Source organism: Mycteria americana, chromosome 4 (assembly GCF_035582795.1).
Source record: "Mycteria americana isolate JAX WOST 10 ecotype Jacksonville Zoo and Gardens chromosome 4, USCA_MyAme_1.0, whole genome shotgun sequence".
NCBI classification, from domain to species: domain Eukaryota; kingdom Metazoa; phylum Chordata; class Aves; order Ciconiiformes; family Ciconiidae; genus Mycteria; species Mycteria americana.
The window spans coordinates 58600347-58627051 of NC_134368.1; the positions used below are offsets into that span (position 1 = coordinate 58600347).

General features: G+C 40.5%; 1 protein-coding gene across 3 annotated transcripts in view; it reads left to right on the forward strand.

The window, feature by feature from the left end:
- Window positions 1-1319: 1319 nt before the first annotated feature.
- Window positions 1320-26705, forward strand: part of NPNT (nephronectin) — a 54348-nt gene continuing 28962 nt past the window's right edge. For 2 of the 3 annotated variants that reach the window (XM_075500679.1, XM_075500681.1), the window contains exons 1-4: window positions 1320-1596; window positions 3128-3228; window positions 11385-11435; window positions 19607-19699. In XM_075500679.1, coding sequence (XP_075356794.1) covers window positions 1526-1596; window positions 3128-3228; window positions 11385-11435; window positions 19607-19699 — 316 coding nt within the window. In that variant the 5' untranslated portion in view covers window positions 1320-1525. The remainder of the gene's footprint in view (window positions 1597-3127; window positions 3229-11384; window positions 11436-19606; window positions 19700-26705) is intronic. The other variant, XM_075500680.1, reaches the window with a different exon arrangement.

Sequence of the window (26705 nt, forward strand, 5' to 3'; positions counted from 1 at the left end):
CATGGGTAGCAAGCGCCTTGCAGAATCATCACCTTGTAGCTTTTACAGTTGTTCTCTGTGACTGAAAAGTGCTGGATGGAGGCTGTGGACAGAAGGCTTAGCGTGGGGAATGTATGGTCCTGAAAAGATGACAAAAAGAGGGGAAAGAGCATTGGAGGGGCTGTTCTGCTGCAAACTTGAGCAGAAAGTGGTAAAACCACTCTGGGGAAGGCATTAATTTTTGGAAGCTCACTGGCACAATTTGTATCTTGCGCAAAAAGTAGTTACCTTTGTGTAGTGTTGCTTGAATTATCTGTGGAGTGTTTTGAAGGTGCAAAATGCCCCGTACAGAACTGCCAGCTCAAATCTAAAGCCTGAAGTCTTATTTGGCATCCAAATGCTCCCTAAAGGGTTTGGCTTTGTGTTACAGCACAACCCAGAAGACCTTTATTGTCTGCTTCTAAGCTGCAGCCAGACCCTTGTAAGAACAGCTGATGAGCTTTAGCCTTGATGTAGACACAAATCAAAACCAATGCTGCAACCTAGTCCAAGTTGTTGGCCCCATCTGTCTGTAATCAGAGGGATCGCAGAGCAGCTTTGACCCTAAATTGGTGACAGGCTGTTATTAAAAGTGTCCTTCAGTAGGTCCCGAGAGCTGTAGAAACAAAGCCAAAATAACTGCTGTATTTTAGCATGTTAATGTAGAGTACAGATGCCGTCATCGAGTGGTTGGTAGTGGTGCTGGGATGTTGTTACATGCTGCGTGGGTAATGTTTAAACTTGTTACTTTTTTCTTCAAGACAAGGGCTGGGACACCTTATGTCACACATGTCAACAGCTGGGACACCTTATGTCACACATGCCAACATCTGAGAGCTATTAATAGGAGTGTTTGAGCCAGGAAAAAAACCATGCACACCTTGTAATTCTTTCGAAAAGCTTTATTGTGGGGGAAGTTCAGTTGGCAAAAGAAGGCCAAATCTTAACGCTCTTGGCTTTAGATGCGGACTCTGCGCGCAGAGAGGAGTGGGTGGCCGTCCTGCTTCGTGAAGTTCAAGCTACAAAAGCTTATAAAAACAAAGCCCAGCCTTCTTCGCGGCTTCGGACTGTGGTTTTCACCTCCGACAACTCGCTCGGCCCCTGTCAGAAGGACCTGGGGCCTCGTTCCCACTAGCTCCTACACCGGGTGTACCGGTACGGCTGGCAGACCCCAAGGGGCCGGGCCCAGCCGGCGGGGCCGCGCCGCGGGCCGCCAGGTGCCCCCAGCGGGGAGGCGGGCGGCCCGGCCGCGGGCGCCTCTGCCGGGGGCGGGCGGCGCTGCCGCTCCCCGTGCAGCGCCTCCTCCGCCCGGCAGCGAGGCGGGCGGGCGGAGAGTGAGGGGCTCGCCGCCGCCGCTCCGGAGCTGTCGCAGCGCAGCCGGTGTCGGCGGCAGCCGGAGCCGCCAGCCCCGCAGTCCGCCTTGCAGCGCGGCTGTGGGGAGCGGCACCGCTGCCCAGCCCGGGCCGCCTGGGCGGCCAGCCCGCGCGGCGGGAGAGCCCCGCCGGCCATGGAGCTCTCCCTGCGGCTGCTCCTGGCGTCCTGCCTCTCCCTGGGGGCGGCCGGGGAGTTTGACAGAAGGTAGGCGCCGGCTTCCGCGGGGTGAGCGGAGGGGCGGCGGTCGGGGGCCGGCCGGGGAAGTTGGTGTTTCCTCGGGCAGGTCAGAGCCCCCGCGGGGAGCGCGGAGGCAGCCCGGGCTCTCCCCCGGGCGGGCGCAGGGCTTCGGCGCCGGCGGCTGTAACGGCCCGGGGGCTCCTAACTGCCACCAGACCGCCGGGGCACGAAATGGCGGCGGGGGGCTCGTTACCGGCCCCCGGCGCTGCCTCCCGGCGAGGCGGCGGCGGCCGGAGCCCTCGGCGGGACTTGTCTCGGCGCTCCCGCCCCCCCCAGCCGAGAAGAGGTGCCCGCGGGCGCGGCCGGCGGGCTGAGGGGCCAGGCGGGCCGAGGGGCCAGGCGGGCCGAGGGGGCCAGGCGGGCCGAGCGCCCTGACCCCGCGCCGGGCCGCAGGTGGAGGCGCGGGGCCGGCGGTGCCGCTCCCGCTCCCGGCGTTCCCCGGGACGGACGCGCTCGGCCCCGTACCCCTCGCCCCTTGGCCCGCGGGAAGCGAAGTGCGGCGCATTGCTCGGCAACCTAAATGTGGGCTTAGGGATAAAAAGTTTATTGTTCTGGCAGCGTTGCGTCCTGCAAGAATTAAAAACAAAGCACTTCGCGTGCTGTAAAAATAAAATTAGTTTATTGACGCCTCGAGGCACTTGAAACAGAATACGGTGAAGACTGCAACTCAAGTTTTAACATGAAGCAAGGTGAAAATGAATGCTTGGAGAGCGTGTGCCTCATGGGTTGTGCTGAGCCCTGTCAGGTGTAGCGAGCGGCTGTGAGGCTCGTTGGAGAACGCTTCGTGCATGCTGCGGGGAGCGGGCTGCCCAGCGCAAGAGTCCTGGGTGTGTGTCAATCAGCCAGCATGGCCCCCTCTCCCAGGATTTCTTTTCAGGATTTGTCGAAATGCAGTGTTCACGTTATCTCAGCATGCCATTAAAAAACATTAACAATTTACATCAATGCTTTGTAATTGCTTGAGGCTGTGGTATCTTTTCCTTGGAACAAGGGAAGACTACAGCTCTCCTTTTGTATTTAATTTCTATTTAACAGTTCAGGAAGCTTTTGTTTTTAATTTTTTTCCTTTAATGTTTCAGTGAGAAAATTTGGCCATGTATTGTGAAATAAACCAATGCTGAAACTTTATGATGGTGGTTTATTCTGTGTTATAAATTCTGTGTTTCAGACTTCTGAAATTGTTCAATACCAGCCTGGGAGTGGCAGCAGTGAGCATATTGCAAAGCATGTCAGTTTTTTAAGGCTTTACAAAGTTACGCTAATTATCTTTTCCCCTCTTTGCTTATAGTCATTTACATTTTCTGAACTAAAGACGGTATTAATGATAGAAATATCATAGACTCAGCTAGACCAGTTACTGTTTTCAAAAAAAAAAAGGATATATATCTTCATGCAGGAGACGATTTTGCTGGTCTTTGTCTTTTGTTTTTCTTAATCTAGAATAATTTTATCTATTTTCAAAATGTTTCACCAGACTTTTTTGAACTGTCTTGTTCAGGTGGCCCAGACAAATAGTCTCCTCCACAGGACTGTGTCGGTTTGGAAGTAGAATTGACTGCTGCTGGGGCTGGGCCCGATTGTCCTGGGGACAGTGCCAACGTGAGTATCATTGCTGCTGGGGCTTCTAGTCACTTGTAGAAAAGGCTTGTACACACCTAGTCACGTCTTTCACGTGTTCTCACACGTTCTTACAACACAGGGCTTAGGCTTTTGCACGTGTGAGTCTGACTTGGAAGGATGTTGTCAGGCTAAAATTCTGTCTATTATTAACAGTACTAAAAATGATTGCAATCAAGTAAGGTGAGCTTTAGTTAGGGCAATGAGATTTTGGGAATTTCTGTTTGGTTTCCGCTTGGTTTCATGCTCTGGTCTAATGGTCTGACGTAACACTACACTGTGTCATGTTACAAGCACTGCAGGGCGAGAATATTTGCATCCGAGAAGGAAACCCAAATTATTGATGTTTCACTTAGAAAGTCAATGGAAATGTTCCAATTAGTATTAAGTACAAACATTCTTTCAGTAACCCCAAACTAAGGGTATAAATCCGCCTGACAGCATCCTTTTAGTGGGTCACATGTGAAGAGAAACATCTCTGAGATTCTCACATCTATCTAGAATCTTTGAGAGAATTGCAGGATAACCAGATAGCTAAGTCTTCATCATTAGCTACATCTTCAAAAGGTATTCTGTGGTGGCAGCTACCACTGTGTAGAAGTTAAAATTGTTAGGAGTGTCACAGAGACCTCAGCTGGTTAAAATTACAGCCTTTGATACTGGGAATGCTTGCTCATGTGTTTAACAGTGCATACATGAGTGATATCCCCTAAGTTTTTGCAGGAGTGAACCTATAAATACTGGTTCTCATTTTTTTTTTTATTTAGATGAAAATGTCTGCAAACTAGATAATTTTCTGCCAAGCCATTTTTAAAGTAAAACAGGTATTAAATACTGTAAGTTGCTTAGTCTGCAGGGCAGTGATTGTAGGTGGCAAATATTAGGCAAAAGATAGAAATAGCATTGGCAATGCAACTGTAGACTCTCAGCAAAGGTTTTGTTCCAATCTGTAAACAGCAAGACTGGCTTCTTCCTTCTCAGGTGTGTTAAAAGCCCACAATGTTTAATAGGTATATAAGATGACCAGTAAAAAAGCTATGTAAAGTAATTCTGGAACATAACATCCCTGATACGTTTTTTTGATGCAGAGTTCTCAGGCTGATATCTCTCGAGCCATACCATGAGTCATTTTGATTTTTAGGGCTCTAGTTGGTAACACGTAGTCCTTTCCTTGGGATGAATGTTTATAGAGAAGGAAGGAGAACGTGAAATAGGTTGATTGAGGCTACTCCAGAGATGAATCTCTGTCCATCTTTCATAACATAGTTTTATTTGAAAACCATTGAGTATTTAAATGTTTGAGGCTATGAAGGCTTAACTGGCAAGTATCAATAATTCACATTGTTTAAAAAAAAAAGAAAGGCAACAACAAAACCAAAAAAAAATCCAAAACACTGACAGAGTCTCACTGTGGCCCTTTTCTTAGACAAGTTGTCTCCTGTGTTGTGACTCATTGCAGTTCACGTTTAGGGTAGAGGTCAATTTCTGTTATATTTGTCCTTTATTTTCTCACTATTACCAAATCTGATTTGGGGTTGCATTTTTATGATCTTGGGAGACAGGAATAGCATAAAGTGATACTACCAAAAGATTCATAACTCAAAGTTGAAAATGAGACAAAAGTAATAATACACAGAAAGTATTTTTTTATTTTTTACTCTTTGAATTTTGTCAGTAAAGTCATTTGTAGTGCCAACTTTTTCAGATACCATAAATGCTCTTTTTTTAAGGCTAAAGCCAGGTGAATTCTTACCTCCTTCCACTGCATTTTAGTCCATTATTCACAGATTTGTTCTCCATGCGCGTTTCCAAGAAGTGCAGAGGTGGATTTTATGTGGTCATCTCCAGTAGTTGGGACCAGACTTTCAAAAGAATACAGTTTTCACTTAGGTGTCTAGATGCATTTTTTCCCAATTTTTTTTCACACACTGGGTGCTGATAATTTTTGAATCGCTGGTTCATAAGAGTCTCAAACATTTGGGTGAAGAACTTATTAAAAGCTTAGCAGCTCCTTCTAGTTTTTAAATGGGAGCCAAACTGTTAGGAAAATAAAGCAAGAAAATCTGCCCCAGTTGTGGGTGGTGAAAATTCCAGTCATATCACAGAGTGGGAGATTACACTAAATGAAAGTGAATCTTTCTAGTGCTTGCAGCCAAATAGAAAATCTGTAGTCGACTCTCCACCTTGGGAATGTGGCATTCTGTATGAAGGATTAACCTGGCATGGAAGGCAGCATTCCTGGCCTCAAAGGAAAACTTGAGTGTTTTACTGTACAAAGGGATATCACTGAAAAATTTCCAAAAAGCCAAATGCACAATTATTTCTCCTGCTTTCTCTATGGAGAAAGGCAAACCTCTTAGTCCTGTCCCTGAAATGAGTGGCATAAATACAAGTCAGACTTTCTGTACTAGATGTATGTTTTCTTTGCTGTTTCTAGAATAAATTGTATTTGCACAATGAAAACAAGTATAGAGTCAGGCTTAAAAATTAGTAGTGAGACCTAATTTACAAATAAGTCCAAAAAAGAAGCTGTAAATATTCAGGCAATAAGGCTGAACTCTTTATTAGTGAGCTTGAACTGCTTTTCTCAAACTAGTTTGAGCCATCCTTGGTACGCCTGCAAGTGCTACAGCACCTTTGGACTCTCACCTGCTTACTCGTGCATAGTGTACTATGAAGGCACTGATCACCTCTGAATTTATCTTTTTGATGACAAATGTAAGGCGAGAGCCATGCTGGAGCCAGAGTGTAGCAAGAGTATCAGCTCTGATATATGACAGGGTTGTCCCAGTTTATGGAGACCTCTGAACCATGATGAGGCATGGGCAAGTGATTGCTAACATACCTGGATACATTTTCTGCTGTCCAGCTGAGCTGCTCCACCAAACACACGTGGCCATGCCTTCTGCCCACGGCTATTGAGAAAAAAATGTGTTAGTTTAAACCAACTGTGTGATTTAAGGTAATGGTTTAATTGTGACAGAGGTTTAAGCCTGTACGTCAGCTCTAACAGGGTAGGATTGTGGCACAGCTGCCAAGTGGTAACTCATTAAGCCTTGGTAACTCAGTGCTCCTGATCTTCCATCCATACAGTTGCAAATGGAAACTGAAATGTGTTAGCTAAACTTGCGTTTGTGAAGGGTGGAGTAATTCCTTTTACGTCCCTTTGACTGACAAAGGAGTGCACATAGAGCATAATCGTGCTTACTGCTGCTTAGTAACGCCAGTCAGCGTAACTCAGCTGTCTCTTTCACTCTTACAAACATGTAGGAAGAAGTTGAAATCAGGCCCCTCCTTTAATTTACACTCTTCCTTTAAAACATCCTCTGTCTCCTGTTAATAAATTACACCAGTCAAGACTTGTACATGTAGGGAAGTGCATTGGAGGTCTGATCTGTCTGTAAACTTGCTTCCAAAGCCTGTCAGTGTCAGCTGTAACATCTCAGCTAGTAGAAATATTCTCTCTTCAGTGACGTGAAATTGCCTTCCCAAATGCTCTTTCTGATTCCAGCAAATGCACTCAAGTGTCCCTCCAACTGAAATAATCAAGAACTTTGAAACAGGTTGGGTATTTTTTTTTTTTTCTTCCTTGCAGGTTGTGAACACCAAAGTGAGATCCATGTGTAGGCAACTAGATCCATTTTGAGACTGATACAAATATAGCCATATTTTCAAAGGAGCTGAACAAATGTAACTCAAATAAATTCATTGGAATTTCTAAGTCCTTGTAAATTGAAAATCCATCCACACTTACTTAGTGGCCTAATCTAGCTTTAGAATGGTGGATATATTCCATCAGTAACGTAACTGAGTAGCCTTTCTGAGGTTTTGATCTGGTACGTAAACCAGGTTTATAGGTTAAACCTGGTGTGTAGAAAGGCTATAATTTGGAAGCAGCAGAAATGTTGTTTAAGCAACAACTCTTAGTTCATGTGAAGTAACCTCATCATCGGTAGAGCTGATCCTTTACACTGATGGACTCACAGCATCAGTGTTTTAAAGTTAGATGTTAAATATCACGGTTGAAATTAGTCCAGAAATTCCATGTTGTTGCCCAGCCTTCAGGATTTGCTTGCACCTTAATAAGTAGTAGTGGGAGTAATAGCTGTAAGTGGCAGTAATCACACAAAAGCCTACTTTGTGAAAAATGGTATGTTGGTAAAGTACCTGATGTGTGTAAAAATAGGGCTGTTGTCTTGCATTTTTATGTGTTATTGTTGTGCCCACAGCAAAACTATAAGCCAGAGCAAAAGTGAGGCTGGCAAGAGTTTCTTCTGGATTTCTTCTCTCAGAGTAGGGGGTTTTGACTTCCTGTGACAGACTTCTTGGTGAGAGCGGGTATCAACAATACGTTGTTAATTCATAACTCCTTTTGCATTGTAAGGCAACTGCATCTGTGGTACTGAGTGTGTTGTCCTAACCCAGAATCCATTAAATGGGTTTTAAAGTATACAGGGAAAACCAAGTCAGGGCATGCATCATTGCACACATCTTGCACAAACGCACTTTTCTCTGTGCCAGCAGAAAAAATTTGCCTTAGGAAGTTGATTCAACTCTTTTGTGTGTGTTGTTCAGCATTAATTTTCATGGTTTGAAATACTTAGGGGAAGAGAATTTCCAGCAGCGGTAGGGCTGGAGCTCAGTTCTTTGAGCTGGATGAGAAATGTCAACTGCAGAACAGAAAACAGTCATGTCCATTCCTGTATTCTAGCTACTGTAGTCTAGAAGACCTGCTGAAGCCTGTCATCTCATCCCCCTAATAAGAGGTCTGTGACAGTATTCTGCAGGGATGGCTATCTTCCTGAGTGTTTCTCAAGGAAACAATAATCTGGGCCTTGTTGCCCAAGTGTCTCTGCTAGGTCAGAGGTAGGCCAAGCAGCAGGAAAGTCCTTGGAACTGCTGCTGACTGACCCTTGCTGATAATCCAGTGTACAGAAATCAACAGTGAATAGATGCTCACATACTGAGCTCTGGAACCTGCTTAGCCTGTCAGAAAACTAAAATATGGATAAGAGACGCACTCATTTCATGCAGAGACTTATGTGAGAAGTAGCGTGATGCTTTTTATTCCTCAGTATGAAAGTGGAAGTTCCTCCCTTAGTTTCCAACAGGGCATGCTAGGGGTTATTAGAAAAATAGTAGTTCTTCGTGGACGTTTTTGCCACTAATCCATCTTGGTTCCCTGAAAGTTATTCTTAGAACTAATGGTCTACCTGCCTTGCTTTTAGCTGGCTTACAAATATCTCTGTAGTTCTTTCAAAAGCTATAAAAATGGTTTCCACATGCGTGTGTCTTCCATGAACAAAATACACCTGCTTTGTACTTGGCTGCATGTCTGTCTGTAATTGGTTTGTATGCTAGTTATATGTAGTCAAAGTACATTAAAGATGTAGGCTGCCTTTTGCTTCAAAATTTCAGCTGCAGTTTAACAGCCAAGAACTGTAGAAAGACATACTACTTTAACATAGATTTAAAAGGTTAAGCAAGGTTTTTTTAAGAAAAGCAATATGAAATAGCTTGAATTCTTATTCTGGATTACAGTTTGGACAACTCCTTTGCTAGAGGTGATGGCAAAAATGGTTCCTTTTGCTGTGTTCGCATATGTACAAAATAGAAGATTGGATCTGCAGCTTCTATAAATGGAGGCAGATCTACTGTCAGATCCTCTGTTGGCATGAGTCTGCATGACTGTTGGAGTCAGCAGAGTGTGCTCTGAGATTTTGGCTGGTGGACAGAAAGTTTGACTGACAGAAGATGCTTAATAGGAATACAATCCCACTGAACATGGATTTTACAAGTAGTGATGTTATTTGATTACTTCACTCATTTCAGTGTTGAATTCTCCTTAAACAATAACAAAGTCTATAAAGTCTGTCTTGAGAAGGAGCTATGAAGATGAGTGTGCTCTTTAAGAGCATCCATCTGTTGTAACTCCATCTGGTTACCTCCCTGTGCTGAGGTGTGAGTGTTCTACCTAGGGAGCAAAACCAGAATAGGTCAGCAAAGTAGTTTCCCACCACCTTACGATAAACCCATGACAATTGGCTTAAAAGCCTAGGGACAGACCAGTCAAGAAGGTATACAGTAAAATAGCCCATTAGTAAAAGTATAACTCAAGCCATCAGTTCACACCTCCCCTTAGCATTGCATCATTAAAAAATGTTAATTGAAGGATGTCAGGTTAGCATTTAGATTTAGTCAAACCTAGGAGAAAGCATACTATTTCAGGAGGTTCTTAAGAGGACCTGCAAGAGAGAGAGGGGGGCTTGTACAAGCTGATACAGCAGATGCAGGGATAACCAAATGCTTTGCTGGGAACTGTGCATGCTGCTGCCTTCTTACAACAGTTGTGAAGAAACTTACACTGTCTATGCTGCTGCTCCTGTCCTAATGAGCTTAAAGTGTATCTGTACTGTACAATCTATTTACAGAGATGCAAGATGGTGGTGGAGGGGCGGGGGAAGAGGTGGCTGTGCTCTCATTGATGCCTGGAAGGAGATTTTGTATAACCAACGATAATGTTGACGGGAGTTTACCCATATAAATCATCTCATACATCAATGGGAGAAGAGGCCATGAGCTGCTTAGGACTTCTGTTTCTTGCACATAACAATGCTTTCAGTGGAAATGGCAATTCTGTATAGTCCAAGATGCACAAAAATGAAACCATGATTTTGTCAATAACGAGCCATGAAAATACTGGCTTCCAGGAGGCTGACCCACTACCAGAAACCTCCTTAAAGTCAATAAGAGTTTTGTTACTGAATTTGTGGTTGCAAGAATACAGTCTATATTAATGCATTGTTTTGGTAATGTTTAATTGATATTGATATGCAGCATGTCTGCTTCTTATAAAATGGCCAATATTTTTGTGCATCCCTGGTGCTTTTCAAAGAAAAGACATTTTATACAGAATTGCAATACTGCTTTAATACTGCTATGCAAGACAAAAATGAGGTTTTGCTATTTTTATTCAGTTGGGTTTTTTTTTTTAGTTTAGAAGCTTTATGCTTATAAAGCAGTTATGACTTTACTATGTTAAAGATACAGTATCCTTTTCAGCTTCCCCACTGCATCCCTCCTGCACTTCATACATAGAATAATAGTTTTGCAGTCCAGTTTTTTCCAAGGAAATCTCAACAGTAACATGATTTGTCCATTTACAACTGTAGTATATTTGTATTTGGAGCTTCTCTCAAAGCCCAGCAGCAACTTGGGGAGCCTCCCTCCACTTGTAACAAACGCTATGGGACTTTCTGGTTAAAAGTAATTTAAACCAATATAAGTTGCAATCATAGCAAACCCTTAAGTGTTGGTCACATACTATTTAAAATACAAAGAGCTGCTGTTGCTCAAGTCCCAGTCTTTTATAATAAGGCTATGTAGCCTAACAAGCTATGCTGCTGACATTAATTTTATTGGCAAATAAATTGATTTAAAATAAGCCTGAAACATAAATCTGTGTTTCCATCTTATTTAACTTTTGTAGCGTATCTAGTTTCATATGGTAGTAAGAGCTGAGAAGGTCTCTAAGCATTAGTTTTAATTTAGATGACAGTCAAAATTTAAACATTATAAAAATGACCAGTAAATTTATATGCCAGAATGTTTATTGGTTGCAGATGTTCAGACACTTATAAATGGGTGTAATTTTAATTACTCTTAAATTAGCATCCAGATGCTAACCCTTTATGTTTGCTCTGTGGAGATGCAACATTAAAAGTATATACCTATATTTAAATGAAAGGATACTGTCTCTTTAAGAAAAGCATTTATGTTCTGTTGATGGAAACATTGAACCTAAACCATGAAACATGAGAATTTTTACAACTATGTACATATGAAACATGACAAAGTGTAGCTCCTTAGTTGATTGAATAAGAATAGCATCACGTCATTATATTTAATTACTCTTATGTATCAGAATGTGTTTGTTAAATCTCATAATGAAATACTGATGTAAGGTATTTCCATTTTCAAATGTGTACCAGAATTTTTTTTATTTCAGAAAAGCTCTGAATGTTGAATGTGTGTAAGTCTCCAGGAATGTAACAAGTTGATAAAAACCCCAGCCAAGTCCATCCTCCTTACAGAAAAAAAAAAGCTGGAATGTCTTTTTTTGGATATTTGTTTTGCAGCTTTCTACGTCTTAAGGCAGAGAATAGCCAGCCTAAGGTGCCAGCCCAAAGGTTAGCTGAACATATTTCTTGAAATAATTTTGGCAAGGTTATGGCTTGGAGTTATGTGCTCTAAGTCGTAAGTTTACGTGAAAACTATAATACATGACAAGAAGATGTAGATGCTCTTTTATTTTTTTTTTTTCCTTTTTTAAACATTTGATTTAGGGAAGATGAGGGGGGAAAGAAATTAACAGGGCTGTTTTATCCCAGTCGCCTATCCGATGAGATACTTATTTTCTAAACTATTGCGCTTTTCCCTTTCCACTCTTTTCCTTTTTCTTTCTTTTACCCTCAAGCCCCAGGCAATATTTTTTCCTTCCTGCAAATTGTTTATACTCCCAGCATCATATTTACAAGCTGTCAGACTTAGGAGGCCTAATTTGCTTTCACAGTATTGAATCACATGCAGTGGGAGGGTAGTTTGGGGTGGCTGAAGCACTTATTGCTCCCCGTTGCCTGCTTTGCACCTCCAATACAAGTTGTCATTCCCACAACAGGGAAACTTTACAGCCCCTGCTCTACAGCAGTGTACAGCCTAGCTGTTAGAGCAAAATGAAATCAACGCTAGTTTACATTGGTACCCAGGGCTGTAGGCTGCTGCTCCTTAGGAATTGATATGTCTTGTTTACTTATCCCTGTGGCGGGGAGTAGCAGCCTTTAGAAAGGGGAGCAAAGCAATCAGCTGACCATCTGTCTGTGAAAGTCAGCTTTGTTACTGTGATACAGAAGTAACTGCTGAAGCCAGTGGGTGTTACATGCTAATAAACAAAATAGCAATATGGCCCAGTTTGTTTTCTGCCACCACACACAGAGAGACTCATGCTACTCTGCTTCTACCTGCTGGAATTCAGTAGACAGAGAGAAAGATTCAGGTAACAAAAGGGCATTTGAGGTGATAAAATACTATTCTTTAAGCAATTATCATGAGCCACTTGAAATGCAAACATGAAAAGATTGACAAAGCATTAAATACTTCTTGCTTTTCTAATTTTGCATTGTGTTAGATCCAATTTTCACTGATTTTTAAAAAGGGTATTTAAGTGCACAAGCATTAGATTATCTTTCACTGACTTCATTAAATCCCATTGATTTCAGTGTTACCCATGCTTAAGTTATGCATGCTCTTAAAAGTGCCGTTCTGAATAGCAAGGCATTAATGAACCGGAGTCTGGATTTGTGCATGCAGTTTAGAAACACATTTGGCAGCAGTCATAGGCAAGCAAAGAATTCAGTGCAATGAATAAGCCCACGCTGGTTGCAGTTTGTCATGTTAATGTGCTGTTACCAGAATCATATGTGCAAACTGAGTAACTGATTTACCCAGGCAAATGTAATAGTTGTGCATGAAAAATTAAGAGCCACTTACTTAATGGAACTGTATGTTTTAGATGGAAGCTGAAGCATGCATTTTGACAACATTTTTTATCATGAATGTTACAAATAAGTGCCAGTAATTTGTGAAAAAATATTCAGGCATTAGATACTACCATTTTATCTGATGATATTATCAGTCTCTAGTTACAGAAGTTGGTCAAGGACATTTATTATCTTTCAAAAAACAGAGTAAGGAATGTTTTGCATATGAAATTCTCTGAAAATGAATACCCAGTTGCCCTAGTCAGGCTTATTAAGCTCTGCAGAGATATATGTTGTGACTGCTACTACACTTATTTGGGAAGCAAAGTTATTTTTTCAGAAGTAATTCTGTAATGTGAGTTATGGGTATGACATGTTTTTACCACCTACTGGTAACTGTGTGGTAGGTTAAGCTTTATGCATTCTCCTGCATTTGTATGTTGTTGAACAAAAAAGAAATATGTAACTCTGAAAGAGCTGCAGTGATTTATTTTACAAATTAGCTCGTACCTTTGGGATCCTAGATCAAAATTACTGTGAATACGGCAGATTTATTTTCCTGAGTGTGTGTTTATGCAATTGCATAATTTGCAAAGAATTGCAAAAAGTAAATAGAAGTAGACAGCTTCAGCTCACATCTGGCTCTGAGGAAGAGAAGTATAGAACTTGAGGCTGTGGCCTGTTAGCACCACAGGAAAAAGAGAGCCAGTTTCAGGTGAAGGAGGAAGCATAGAGGAAAGCTTGTTTCACCAACATGCAAGTCGTGTTATAAAGTTGGCACTGGGGGAATGTAAGTAGCGATGTTACGATTGGAAGTCTGTTCTGCATTCAGCAGTACAAGAGGATCCACTAAAGGTTTGTGAAGCTGAATAGAGATGTAATCATCTCTGGGCTGATGCACAAATTACTTTCTGTGTTTGGGCAAACTGAATTTTAAGGAGCTGGAATTTAGAGTCAGAATAAATAAGGGGCTATATGTTACTTGGGAAGAGAGGGCAGAAGCAAGGCCATTCAGGCAGGTGGTTGGCATAGTTTGTTTCAGATGCAGGTATTCTTATGCACAGTTTTAGACTTCAGAGAGGTGAAAATAGAAGTTCAAGGACAGTTAGGACATCCGCAGTCTGGCATTTTGAGGCAGATTTGAGTGGAGGGATACAGAAAGAGCAATTAAAGTCTTTGAGGGCAACTTCTGTCAATGAAACCCTCTTGTGGGCATCAGGCAAGAAAGAAAATACAAGGAATATGAAATAACTATTAAGGAACAGAAATTAAGAGGCAAAGCAGAGAAAAAGAATGTAAGAATTATGCTTAAGGCTGTTTTGCTGAAAGACATAGCTAGCAGTGTTGGAAGACCAAAGAAGAGATAAATTGGTAGAGATGCTCCACTAAGAAAGCTCAGGAATTTCCGTTGTTGGCCACAAATGAAGAAGAGGAGTTAGGCAGGTAGGAACCAGGCAGTACAACCATCTGGTTAGGACTCCACCAAACGGTGTTTGGTAATCAATAAATAAATCATTAATGTTAAAATTCTAGATGAGAAGGAATAGAGGGTACAGCATGTGGTAGTCACCCATGCCCTCAAAAGGTGGGCAGCTTAGTGCAGAGGAACTGACACAACCTGAGGGGGACTTCCAAAGCAGTTCTGAGGGAACTGTGTGCAGGGAGAAAATACAGATGAAATTTAAAAACCCCAACATTATACACCCATAATGAATTGATTGACTGTGTTTTTAATTTATTATATTTATGCAACAATTAAAAAATAATAATTCAGAATGATTGAGTCATGCTCAGACACCACCAGCAGCTAGTAGTGGCTGAGAAGATTGGTGGCTTCTGGCTTTTACACAAGCATAACACGTGCTAACAGCATATGAATTTCACCAGAAATTCTTTCTCCCTCTCTCCCACATTTGGAAAAAACCCCAACCCTAAGCCCAAACCACTCATTCATGTTTCGATTCCTGGTGTTACTTTTACAGGAAGTTTAATTTGGCCTGAAGTTTAAGCGAGACTTAAAATGTGGTATTTATAATCTTATTTTGGAGGAAAAGGTAGTTCTTGCCAACCTTTAAAATAGGTACTCTGTTAGATTTATGGCCAAATAAAAGGCTTTAGGATACCTCCTTGACTCCATTGAAGTTGGGGGGAACTGAGGCAGAGCAAGTCTTCACATCTGGCCCAAAAAAAGAATTTAAAATGATCAAACTGAAATGAATAATCATGAGACCAGAGTTCATTTGCTGATATTATTTGAATGAATTTGGGCAACAAAATGAAATGGAAAGTTTAGTTGTAGTTTATTCTGTGGCCTAGATAAATAAGCAGCAGTTGACTAAAGATGAAAATAGCTGTGCTTAGGATCTTTCTGTCTATCTCAGTCCACCTTACTACCCCATGGGAGTGCCAGTGTAAATGCTTTCAGAGAGGAATCCTTGGAGAAATGGTAGGTCTTTGTTGATATTGATTCAACAATAAATTAGCAATCTTGGTTTTGGTGGCACGTGTCTATACAAGTGTACTTTTAACTTTTGTTTAAAACAGTTACTATTATAAAGAGTAGAAAGTTTTTGCTTCTTTTTGGCAACCTTTTCAGAGTCTTATCTTCTGGACTTCATTGCCCTAGGTATGTAAGAGGGTGACTTTCTCAGCCTGGTGTAACTCCCCACTGTCTACATTTCCTTCTTGCCTAGTAGGGAAGTCAGTGTTACGTAGCAGACTGAAGTCCATGGACGTGGCTTATTTCAGCCATTGTAAATGTGAGTTGATTGGAGGGAAAGGATGTTCTATTGGTTGTTGTGGTCAGTTGTAGGGGAATTTTTTAATTGTCAAGATGCAAAGAATATTAGTTGGGAGACTTTTTCCCTCACTACTTATGAGTCTAATTGTGTTCAAAAAATGGATAAACTCCATGTGTTTGTGTGTGAGCAGAGCAACTGAAATATTCTATCCTATCCTATCCTATCTGGAATTTTGCAAAAAAAAAAAAAGTAGAGTGGAAAATTCAAAGAAAAAACTCGGTCACATCAGCATACATAGTGTATGCCTAGACTTACACCAAACAGCTAAAATAATTGCCTGCTATTAACAGAAATGCTGAAAGTCAGGCTGAAGCTTATTCTTATACCTGGATCTCACTGTTGACCATGTTCAGACAGAACCCTTCGGGAGTCAGCGAGTGTACCTCTGCTGCCGGCCAGGGGCAGCTCCTCCTTTGGAGAAGGGAGTATTTTGCAGGCTGCAGATGGCAGAGCCCGAGCCAGCCCACCTCTCTGGGCCTGGTGACTCTGGTGGAGGTCAGTGGGAAGGGCATATAGATGTCACCGGTGGAACCCCAGCCAGGTGTGCGGACTTGGCTGAACACCATCTGCTTCTTAAGTCCTGAGCACCGTGCAAAGCCCTGTTCAAGTTAATGGGAGGATATGCAAATTGCTTGGTGAGGGTGGCTTGACTCCTGATCGGAAATGCTGCGGGATGTATCTGTGGCGTTGGCTGAGCTACAGATGTTGCTAAGCTTACTGCAAAGCACTTTTCTCTTGTGTATAGAAATTCTTTGGTTGTAACGTTGTATTGAAGTTCAGCAGCTGTGTATAAGATGCATAATGCTTAAGTAGCCAAAGTGCACAGAATGAACTCTAATAAACAGGATTTCTTCAAGTACAGCGTTTGGCAGCAAACATAGGTTTCCAAATACCTGTTTAATGTGCAAAAAAAGCATTTTGTGATGACTTTGACTTTATGGATAGTAGTTTGCTAATCATTAGGATACTTTCCTTGTGGTAGTAGAGATTCTTGAGCCGTAGACTGCTGAGGGGCTGAGATCTCCTTTAACTGAAACTTTTAAATTAAAACAGAAAAGACAGAGATCTGTCATGTGATTTAAGTGCATTTCTTAATTATATCTTGAGACTAGGAGGTAGACTAGATCGGGAGTTACCCACCTGTATGTCATACAAGACATTAAATACTGCATAGTATGGAGCTAAGTTTGTTGAGATGTATTGGACTAGATGATCTCTTGAAGATCCCATAGATCCGATTGCTTGATTTAATAACCTGGCCTATGTTACATGTTTAATATCTGTAGACAGTTGTATATTTTTTGTTTTAAACAAATGCTAATACATAATTTTTGTTCTAGTATGATATCTGACCTACTTGGTTAACTGAGAGAATTAAGCAAAACATCTGATTTGACCTTCTGAATTAGAGGAACATTTTCATTTCTAAATGAAATGAAAATCTCATTTATTTCATTACTGAATTTTATAAGGCTTTTTGTCTTCAAGTATGAGATCTTTTTTTCTTTATCTGAGCTGCTGCTAATTTACAATCTATGCAATTGAGGGAGGGACCAAGACTTTAAAAAAGTCAGCTAAACTAAAGTTGCCACAGGTTCAGCTACTGAACTGTAACACTTCACACCAAGCTGATCCCATGGTGCTTTGTGTTTCTTAAAGAGTAATTATTACCTAACTGTATCTCACTCCACAATATGGATTTTCTCTAAAGTGCAGTTGAAATTTCATGGAAGCTTTCAAAAACATATTTATAGTGATTTCTGTTTCTCTACTGTAGTTTAGATCACATCTTTTTCTTTTTCCCCAGTGACTTCAAAGTCATGAAGTTGGTCTTCATAGTCTTCATTTTGCCACCATCACCTCTAATTAGACTTGCATCTATGATGTCAGGAAGATAAGAGCCTCAGTGTCTAAATGAGCTTTTACACAAAGAAGGTCTTTTTATGTCCATAGTGATTAAAAAACCAGCAATTGTTTCCAAGTACAACGTTCTAGAATTTTTTCATGATGTATCAGTTGCTCTTCAGTCAAATCTGGCCATTACTCAAGGGCATACTTTTTGAAACATACCTTTTGGTAGTCTAAGCAGCCCCTTTCCCTAATGCTTTAATTGAGAGGTGTTTCTGAATCTGAATCCCATTTCTTTGTTTCTGGACAGTGTTTATTGGAAAAAAAGACCTTGCATTAACTAGAAAAATCCCTCTCTTGTTGCCTTTTAAGATACTCCTTAAGACCGTTTTTGGAAAGAGATTGCACCATTGTATTAGGAAGATCCGTCAAGAGCAGTGCTGTAGATTTAAAACAAGGTTTTGTGTTCTCAAGGGATATCACTGGCCATATATATGTATAATGTTTCAACAAAGAAATGCCCTGATAATAACGGGCAAATGCAGTCCTAAAACTGGAGCAAACTCCTTCTATGCTAACAGTTGCTTCTGTGGATGCATTTGTGGGAACTGCTGATTCTGCATGCTTTAAATCTTACGGAAAAGATTTTAGAACATCAGAGATGTATTTGCATAGTTCTTCCACAACCAAAACTAATCTCTTCTGTTTTAATTTTTTTTAATTCAACCCTGTTGAACAGCTTGGCTAGAATGCAAGCTACATTTTTGAGTGCCTTCTGACAGATTTCTGTTAAATTACATCCTTAATGCATCCAGTTTTATGATACAGCCTGTTGTCAGATTAATTAATATTACAGCTGGATCTAGTTAGTTACTTTGCAAATTCCAAATGATACTGTTAGTTTAGATAATGAACTTAAAGCCAGGGTAAATAGTACATCCTGATTACAGGGTATTTGAGTTATGCCACCCTTTGATTTCTGTATAATTTGTGTCCATCTTGCTTAAACAGTAAGCTCACCACAATTTTGTATCTGCATTTTGTCATATAATGGTAAACAACATTTTAGAGCATAGTAAATACCTTAGTTTTCCAGTAGGTTGAAACAACATATTTAGTAATAGAAAGACATTTCTAATAGAAAAGACTTGGAAATGTTTAAAATTTTCAGCTGTAAAATGGTTTCCAGAGTTACGCAGGATTCGTTGCACTCTGAAAATATTCCTGTTAGCTAATCCTACATCAGTAGAAATACATTTGTGCATGAATTCTTATATTTCTTCAAAAGCAATGCTTGTTTTATTATTGACGTTTTAAAAGTTTGTTTTATGAATTTTATTCATGTTATATTGAGAGAAGTACCAAAAATGGCTTCCTAACTAATATTCCTTGGAGTTCTGTATTGATGCTCCACTTGGGGAATTAGAAATTACTTGGCAAATTTGACTCTGGAAGCAGAATAGACCATAACTTCACATTCTGAGACTATATCTGTACAGCAGGTTGGGTAACAAATGCTTGAAATGTTCTGAGTAGAAGTGACTTGGATATGTGCGGTGATAAAGCAGCATATTACAGTCAGTATTGCTTCTGCTTTTACCCAGTCCTTTTTGCCTCCAAAAGAAAAAAAAATAAAAGTAATTCCCATGTCAGAATCCAAAGGGAGAGATTCAGGCAAAACATAGCTTAATAAGGGGGTAAAGAGTGTTGCCATATAGTCATAGAGGAAAATGGTGAACGCTGGGATCTGTGCTACTGCCTATCAGTGACTGAACTATGTCTTTCTTTGTGTGTCACCTATGACACTGGTGTACGCATTTTCTATGTAGCTGGGGCGTATTCCAGGTTTACCAAATTTACATAGTACATACATATATAGAGCAAGTGAAGGCACAGTACCTGCTTGCTGATTAGCTATTAAAAGGGTTTAATATTCCAGAAACAGCACAATGTAGTGTTGTACAAAAATAGACTGCTAACGAGTATCTCACTCTTCCCACATGTGTTGGGGTGGGGCGGTCAGAAAATGCACCTGATATTTGAACCTGATGTATTTGAAGCGTATAATGATGCTGAAGGGAGGAACATTTGTTAGGTCATCGCCATGTGTTTCAAAGTGAAGCGCTATCAGCCGTGACTGGAGTGGAAGAATAATGAGTATTCCTCTATTTGCAGCTATATGCCAGCCAGGATGCAAACATGGTGAATGCATTGGGCCAAACAAGTGTAAGTGCCACCCGGGATACACTGGAAAAACCTGCAACCAAGGTAAGAAAGTGAAGTCCAAGAAAGAGAATTTCTTCTTGAAATCACAGAAGTATTGTTGATCCCTCTCCCCTCAAATGCTGTGTGTGTCACCTGCGTTTATAGGGTAATGAACTTGTATACCAGGTCTGTTACTGCTGTAGCTATCCTGATATTGGGACTGACATTTGTACAGAGAATGACATCTGCAGTGGGATAGCACAGGGAAAAAATTGCTTTCATTCAGATGAAATCAATGAGATTAATGTAAGGTATGTATTTATGTGCTCTCCTGAATCTGAATTGAATTATTTAAATCTTGTGGTCAGGATTGTTATTCCATAAAGTCACAATTTTCGGGTTTGGATAGTGAAATAATATTTGTTTAATTAAAAAAAAAAAAATCATTCATGCATTCTCATTTTTGTGTTTCTAATCCTGAACTAGCTAGGTAGCAGTAAACTGTAGTGCATACTTAAGAGTTGGAAACATGAAGTGTTCTCTTACTGAATTATCAATATAGTTTCATTGTGGTTTTTTTTGCCAAAAATGATCTCCAAAACATGTAATGGTATAATGATCATTGTAATACATAATTTATTAGATTTTGATGCCTACGACATGTTCACATACAAAAATATGTCAATAAGACTGTTCTCTTTTCCAGTTGTCTCAGCCTAAGGAAAATGTTCATACGTTTTCTGAGAGTGCTGAGGAAGTATGGTCGAAAAGTGTGACGTTTAGAACTATGTTGTTCAAAAATGTACCCTTATGGTTGCTAACCTTCTTTTGACCTGTTGATTTTAGAGTGAATTATTTTCTTTAAAAATAGATACATATTTATTTTCAGATTTACTAATCCTTCCTGACCTGATGTGGAAATGAATGTTGTATTTTTCAGTCTTGTTTTAAGTTCCATTTATTCTGTCATCTCTCAAATTACCCTGTCTCCTTTTCCCTTTACTCTGGGCTGACATTTTAAAGGATGGGTTGTTACGATTTTTATTATTCTACACGTTTTAGTCAGTCTGGAACTTTTTTAGAAAACAGTGCAGTGAACTAACAGTTGTTGTATGTATATGTAACAGTTTTTATATGTACTAATTACTTTAACAATATCAAAAGAATGTTGTGCAAATTGCTGGAGGCTGCAGTCTTGAACTAAACTATTCACTTTCCACTAAATGCTAAGGAAGGAAAAAAAATGTGGTGATAAATGATTAAAGGAAGCCTTTTAGGCAGTACTGATCAAATATTCTCGCATGGTATGGTGGCAAAGTTGCCATGGCAGATGTGCATGAGGTTTCTGAGATGCCTGTTGGCTGTGGTGTCCCAAATGTACACCAGTTCAGGTGACCACAGCCTGTATCGGTTCTATTACATGGTGAGACCCTTGAGCTTCCTGGGGTCAGGGTGTGCGTTCTTGCTGTGCGCTGATCCTATGTTAGGATGAGACCTGAAAGTGCATGGTGGATGCAGAGTCTGCTTTTGCTGGGAGGAAATTCAAATCGCACAGGATAAGTGTGACCTATGTTATTATACCTTAATATAGCACCTGTCCTGTTCAGTCCGTGGGCAGTCTTTCTCATTTCTGTTCTAGAATAATAATTAGTAATAACAGAAAGTAATGGTGTTGGCAAAAGAAATGGCAGAGTTCCCCTGCAGAGATGGAAGTCTTTCTAGGATGTGTGAATGGTGCTGGGCCATAAAGTATGCTCAGGTTCTTGGTGAAAGGCGTTCTTTGAGTACAAGTGCTGATAAACAGGCTTTACATCTCATGTGTTCATGGGCCTCGTGGATCAGGCCGTATTCCAGGGACCAATCCAAGAGAAGAACCCAGCCTCACAGCAGAACTGTTGAACCCTGACTGTGTGATGATGCCTGGATGCTTGTCCTTTTCCAGTGGCACTACAGCTGCTGTGGCAATCTACACCTTGCTTTAGGTCACTCAGAAGTTAGGATTAGCTGATACTCTTTTTATTATGTTGCTATCATCAGCAATTAAATTGCAGTGACTTTGCACAAGAGCTAACCACACGCTCTCCCCACAGCATTCAAATCTCCTGAATGGCTTTAGTGTTTCCCTTCTAGCTTTTTGATCCAGGTTTACAGCTGTAACCAGTTAAGAAAAAAGCTGAGCAACTTGAAAGAAAATACCCTGTGCCAGCTCTCTAATTTATAGTGATAATAACAGAACTAATACTTCTTTCAAAATGTGTTCATCAGAAAATTGATACCTACTCTTCAATAAGATCTATGTTCACAGACAAATACAAATAGTTGAAAACTTGTGATTTTTGCTAGCTATCTAAAGCATATTCAGGTTAACTTTGTGTGGCTGGGAAAGGTTGTCTTCATGCAAAGAATGTAAGGCCAGTTTTCTGTAACTTACTATCCTCTTTACCCTGTTTGTTCCAGGAACATGATGCTAAGTTTGCTACTTTCTCTTTTTGTAATGCAATTCTTGTCAGCACTTGAGAAATATATTTTTTTCTTTTTTTAAATGATGAAGTAATGCATATTACAAAGATCTGGTAATTTCATTTTTATTATGCCTTCTTCCCATCCTGTGAAGATGAGCAGCTATATGCAAGTCCACCTGGTCAGAGGAGTGAAGCACTTCTATTCCGCCCCCTGGATCATCATGCAAGAAATATAGCATCAAGGGGTGAGATGGCCCTGTATTTCAGGTGGCGTGCTCCTTCTGCCTGCACGGCTTGAAACAGTAATACAATTTCTTGCAAAGGGGTTGGAGTCTAATAGACCGACAGCTGTGATGCAAAAGCTGAACCTGCAGTGTCATTAGCATGCAGAGCAAATAACTGATTGTATTTCCTTGATGCTGTGTGCCTGTATTCTGAAAAGGCTTGACTCTCCACCATACTCATGGTTGTAACTCGCTTTTGTTTCTTTCCTCTGCTCTTCTTTCAGGGCCTGCACTTTCTATTTGTTTCTGAGTTCCTTTGTAAAGTGAGAGTGGTGGAAATTGTTTATCAGGTTAGATAAAGATGAAACCATGATTTATATAAAGCTGGAAGTTGAAGAAAATGAGGGTTGTTAACTTCTGCATTTGGCAGCTGTTGATTAATCAGACTAAGTGATGTGAACAAAACTCTCTTAGGGTGATACAAATCTCCTCTCGTAAGTTTGACATGCTAGTGTGATGACAGTTGCTGGAAATGAAAGCTGATCTACTGTTTATAGTATGGTGATAACAGTTTAATTTTTTACTTGGTTTCTGGTCCCTGTTTTTCTGTTTTTGAAGTCTGAGTAAATTTGGTATTGAATATTTGACCTTTGTGTTGCCTGATCCAAGGTAGCTACTAGGCAGAGAAAGACAGAAAAGGTCTGAGTGCTGGAGTCTTCTGCAGAAGCTAATTAGAGAAAACAGCAGAGTGTATTGCATCTTCCTAGGAATAAGTGCCCCATTGTTAAGCGTGCACTGAAGTTGGTCATTATCCGAGATGATGTGTGGTGCCCCACAGTAGTCAAAGAAGTCGCATCCAGATTTGCCAGCATAGCACTCTTGTCCTTCCCTTGCATTCACATTTTCATTTCATTTCTTTAAAAATAAAATACTTGTGCTCAGCAGCCTGCACTTATGACCTGCTTTCTATAATGCCCAAAACTGTCAGTCTGCTTTTATGTACAGTACTGTACGTAATGTTATTTTGAAATTAAGAATGCTGGTTTTGCATTGACTGTGCAATTGTAGGCAACATGGGAATTTAAGTGGCTGAACAATGAAATTCTCAAGTGCAGGACAGTGAGTGGACATTCCCGTAAAGAAATTAAAGGGATTTGTTAAACTTTTTAATAGTGCTGGGCTTTATATTTTAAATTCCAGTGTGAGATTGTAAGTGACTAAAAGAAATGATGATATTTTATTAAAAAGAAAAATGATGTAAAAGTGTTATTTTTATTACCCTTTGAGTTTATACATTTTAGCTTTCAATTTTTTTAGAGGAAACTTCTGCTGTTTTCTTATTTCCTCTTTTGATGCATAGACATTTATACTGAGATGTCTTTATAGACGTTTCTTGAAATACACAATTGATAAGTAACCAGCATTTGTTCAAGAGGGTATGTTGCTACGGCTGATTTTTTGACTGCTAACATTAGCCTGAACCTGTTCTTGAAAAGATAGACCTTACTTAAGGAACAAGAACGATACAGATAGAGTATATAAATGGCACTCCCCCAGTCCATGTGCAATACATCCGGACTCTTCTTGAGGAAGCACGCTGTTACAGATCATGGGTGCATGGAGGTGGATCAAGAGAGCTGTCAGCCTATTCATACAGGCCTTTTATGTAGAACCAGTAGGACCTGCCAGTAATCGTACAATGTGCCTCCTAGGAAACTGAGTAGTGCTTGTCATGCAGTTTCCGAGTATGTGCTGCCCGTCTGCGCTGGTGAAAAGAAGAAAAGTTGCATTTTGGGGAAAATAAGATGGGCTGAGCAGTATGCTCTAACACACCTAACCTGTTGGCAGGCTGGCTTCTCTCTTAAGCAGCCACAGCACTGCCAGTACTTGTCTTCCTAAACAGTAGCATTCATTCTGACTCCATATGGTTAAAAACATCTTTCTCTCAATAGCTAATTTCAAAGGCAAAAGTGAAAACCCGTGACACATGAGGTTTAGGTTTAAGTGGAGTTGTGCTAACAGCCTATTTCTGCTGCCTTGTGACCTTAGCTTTCTGTTAATCAGCCAAGGTTAAAAAATTTGAACTTTCTCAAGGCACAGGCATTTTGCTTTCAGCATGTTTTTTAAGATGTGAATCAAAAGCTGATGTTGACAGCATTTGTTCACAGGCAGAAATAGAATGAAGTGAAGACAATAGAAATAATTTAGTCAAAATTCCACAAATGAAAAGTGTGTGATGTGATATCCTAATACAGTTGATTGCACCTACTTTTAAAGATCAGGTTATTCTGAGAGTATGTTACTAATAGCTGTCTGTTTGTCAATACCAGAGCTTTCATTTCTGTACTAAGAATATTTTGTACCAAATGGTGGTGTAGTATTCAGAGTCCTATAGAAAGATCCAATTATTTAAGGCTCATAATGTAATCTATACTTTATGCAAGATGGTAAACTGAGAACAGCCATAAATTCTTACCATTTTCTACTTTGGATCTGAGGTTGTGGCTCTGGAAATAAATGCGAGACAGTTCTTAAGGGTAAAGTCTTCAGGAGTATCTGAAATTAGGAGCTGAAGTGCAGTGGGATGTAAGCACTAGAAGATAACACAAGCACTATTAAAATCCTGCCCTGTCAGCTTAATTTCAGCATTACCTTTCCTCATTCTGTCCCTACTTCTGGTTAAGTATTTTATACTTAGCTCTGTTATGCATTTATTTTGTAAAGTGATGCTTATTGTACAGAAGAGGAAGACTACAGATATTTTAGACTTATCGAACTTTTCTTTATCTTAATTCAGAATGATTGTTGTCCATGAATCTCAGAACAGTCAATAGTGTGGGCTCTGTGGGGATACTTCTATGAATTGAAGTCAAACTCTAACAGAGTTTTTGAATTTAGCAATGACTTTTTTAACAGATGTGTTGCATGTGTAATAAATATGTTAATGCAGCTATAATGTCTGTCAGGAGCTGCCGAATTGTAGTAAGTTTTACAGAAGAAAGAAAAAAGCAGCTTTTTGTGCTGCCCAGAGAAGTTTGCCTCCCAAAATGTGAGCTTTCACCTGTTTATTATTGAGCATTTTTATGTAAAGGTTTTTTTTTAACACAATGATTTTCACAATGAAAACTTGCCCTTCCCCTCTAGCATAATCACCTGCTGCTTTTCCATTTGACCTATGCATGTGCTCTATCAGTTGTCACAACTCTTAGCTGAAGATCCCGCTTTCACAGTAGAAAATGTACACCTCTTCTACAGCTGTTTCTCTCAAATCCAGCAGGTACACTCTTGTGATTGTGGCATTGGCGCCTGCTGGGAGAAGTATATTCTCCTAGCAACTCCAGAAATGTTTTCAAACTCCCGAAGAGTGAGAGTTGAAAAGGGATGCTCTCTTTGCATCTCATGATCCGCAGGAAGACTGTGGAGATGGTCATCACTGCTTGTCCAGCCCTTATTTTGGCAACTGTTCCTCACTGAAGTCCAGCCTACGCTCGCCTGGTCTTCCTTGCCACTCTAGGAGCAAAGGTTTCCCTTCAGGCTTCCTAGAAACATCTTGTTCAGCCTTCTGCAGAAAGAAAGGGAAAATTATGTCCCTTACCACTACCCTCTCGCAGCAGAGGGGAGCAGGAAGCATTCTTAGCCCTAAACCTGCTGTTCTTCTCGAGGCCTTGGAAAATTAAGTAAAAAAGGTCATATCCATCAGTTAGGGGAAGGGTTGTGGGGAGGGACAAATATCTGTCTGCATGACGCTTGCTCTTCCTTGACCCCATGAAGATGAAAACAAAGTAGGTCAGAAGATAATAAATGTTACGATACACATAAACACTGTTAGGAGCTCTCAGGAACAGCAGTGATATAAGAGAGTGCTCACTACAGGCACTGGCAAAATCCTTGTGGCTGATTTTGGATTGCATCAGTGACTTGTAGTCCAATACATTTATTTTTCTCTTGATCGCTCTGCATTTCATCAGTCATAATGAAAGGGAAAACACTTCTCAATTTTAGAATGCCATTTAAAAACACTTTGGCCTGAAAAAAAGAAGATGAAGAATGTTGCCCTCCAAAACTAAGTGACTACAATTTTTCAAGATGAATTTGAAATCCAAATACTAGGAATTTGGCCTCAAGTTGCGTCAGGAGAGGTTTAGATTGGATATTAGGAAAAATTTCTGTACTGAAAGGGTGGTCAAGCATTGGAAGAGGCTGCCCAGAGAGGTGGTGGAGTCACCTGGAGTCACACCTCCAGATCCCTGGAGGAGTTCAAAAAACCTGTAGACTGGCACTTTGGGACATGGTTTAGTAGGCATGGAGGTGTTGGGTTGACAGTTGGACTAGATGATCTTAGAGGTCTTTTCCAACCTTAATGATTCTATGATTCTATGAATT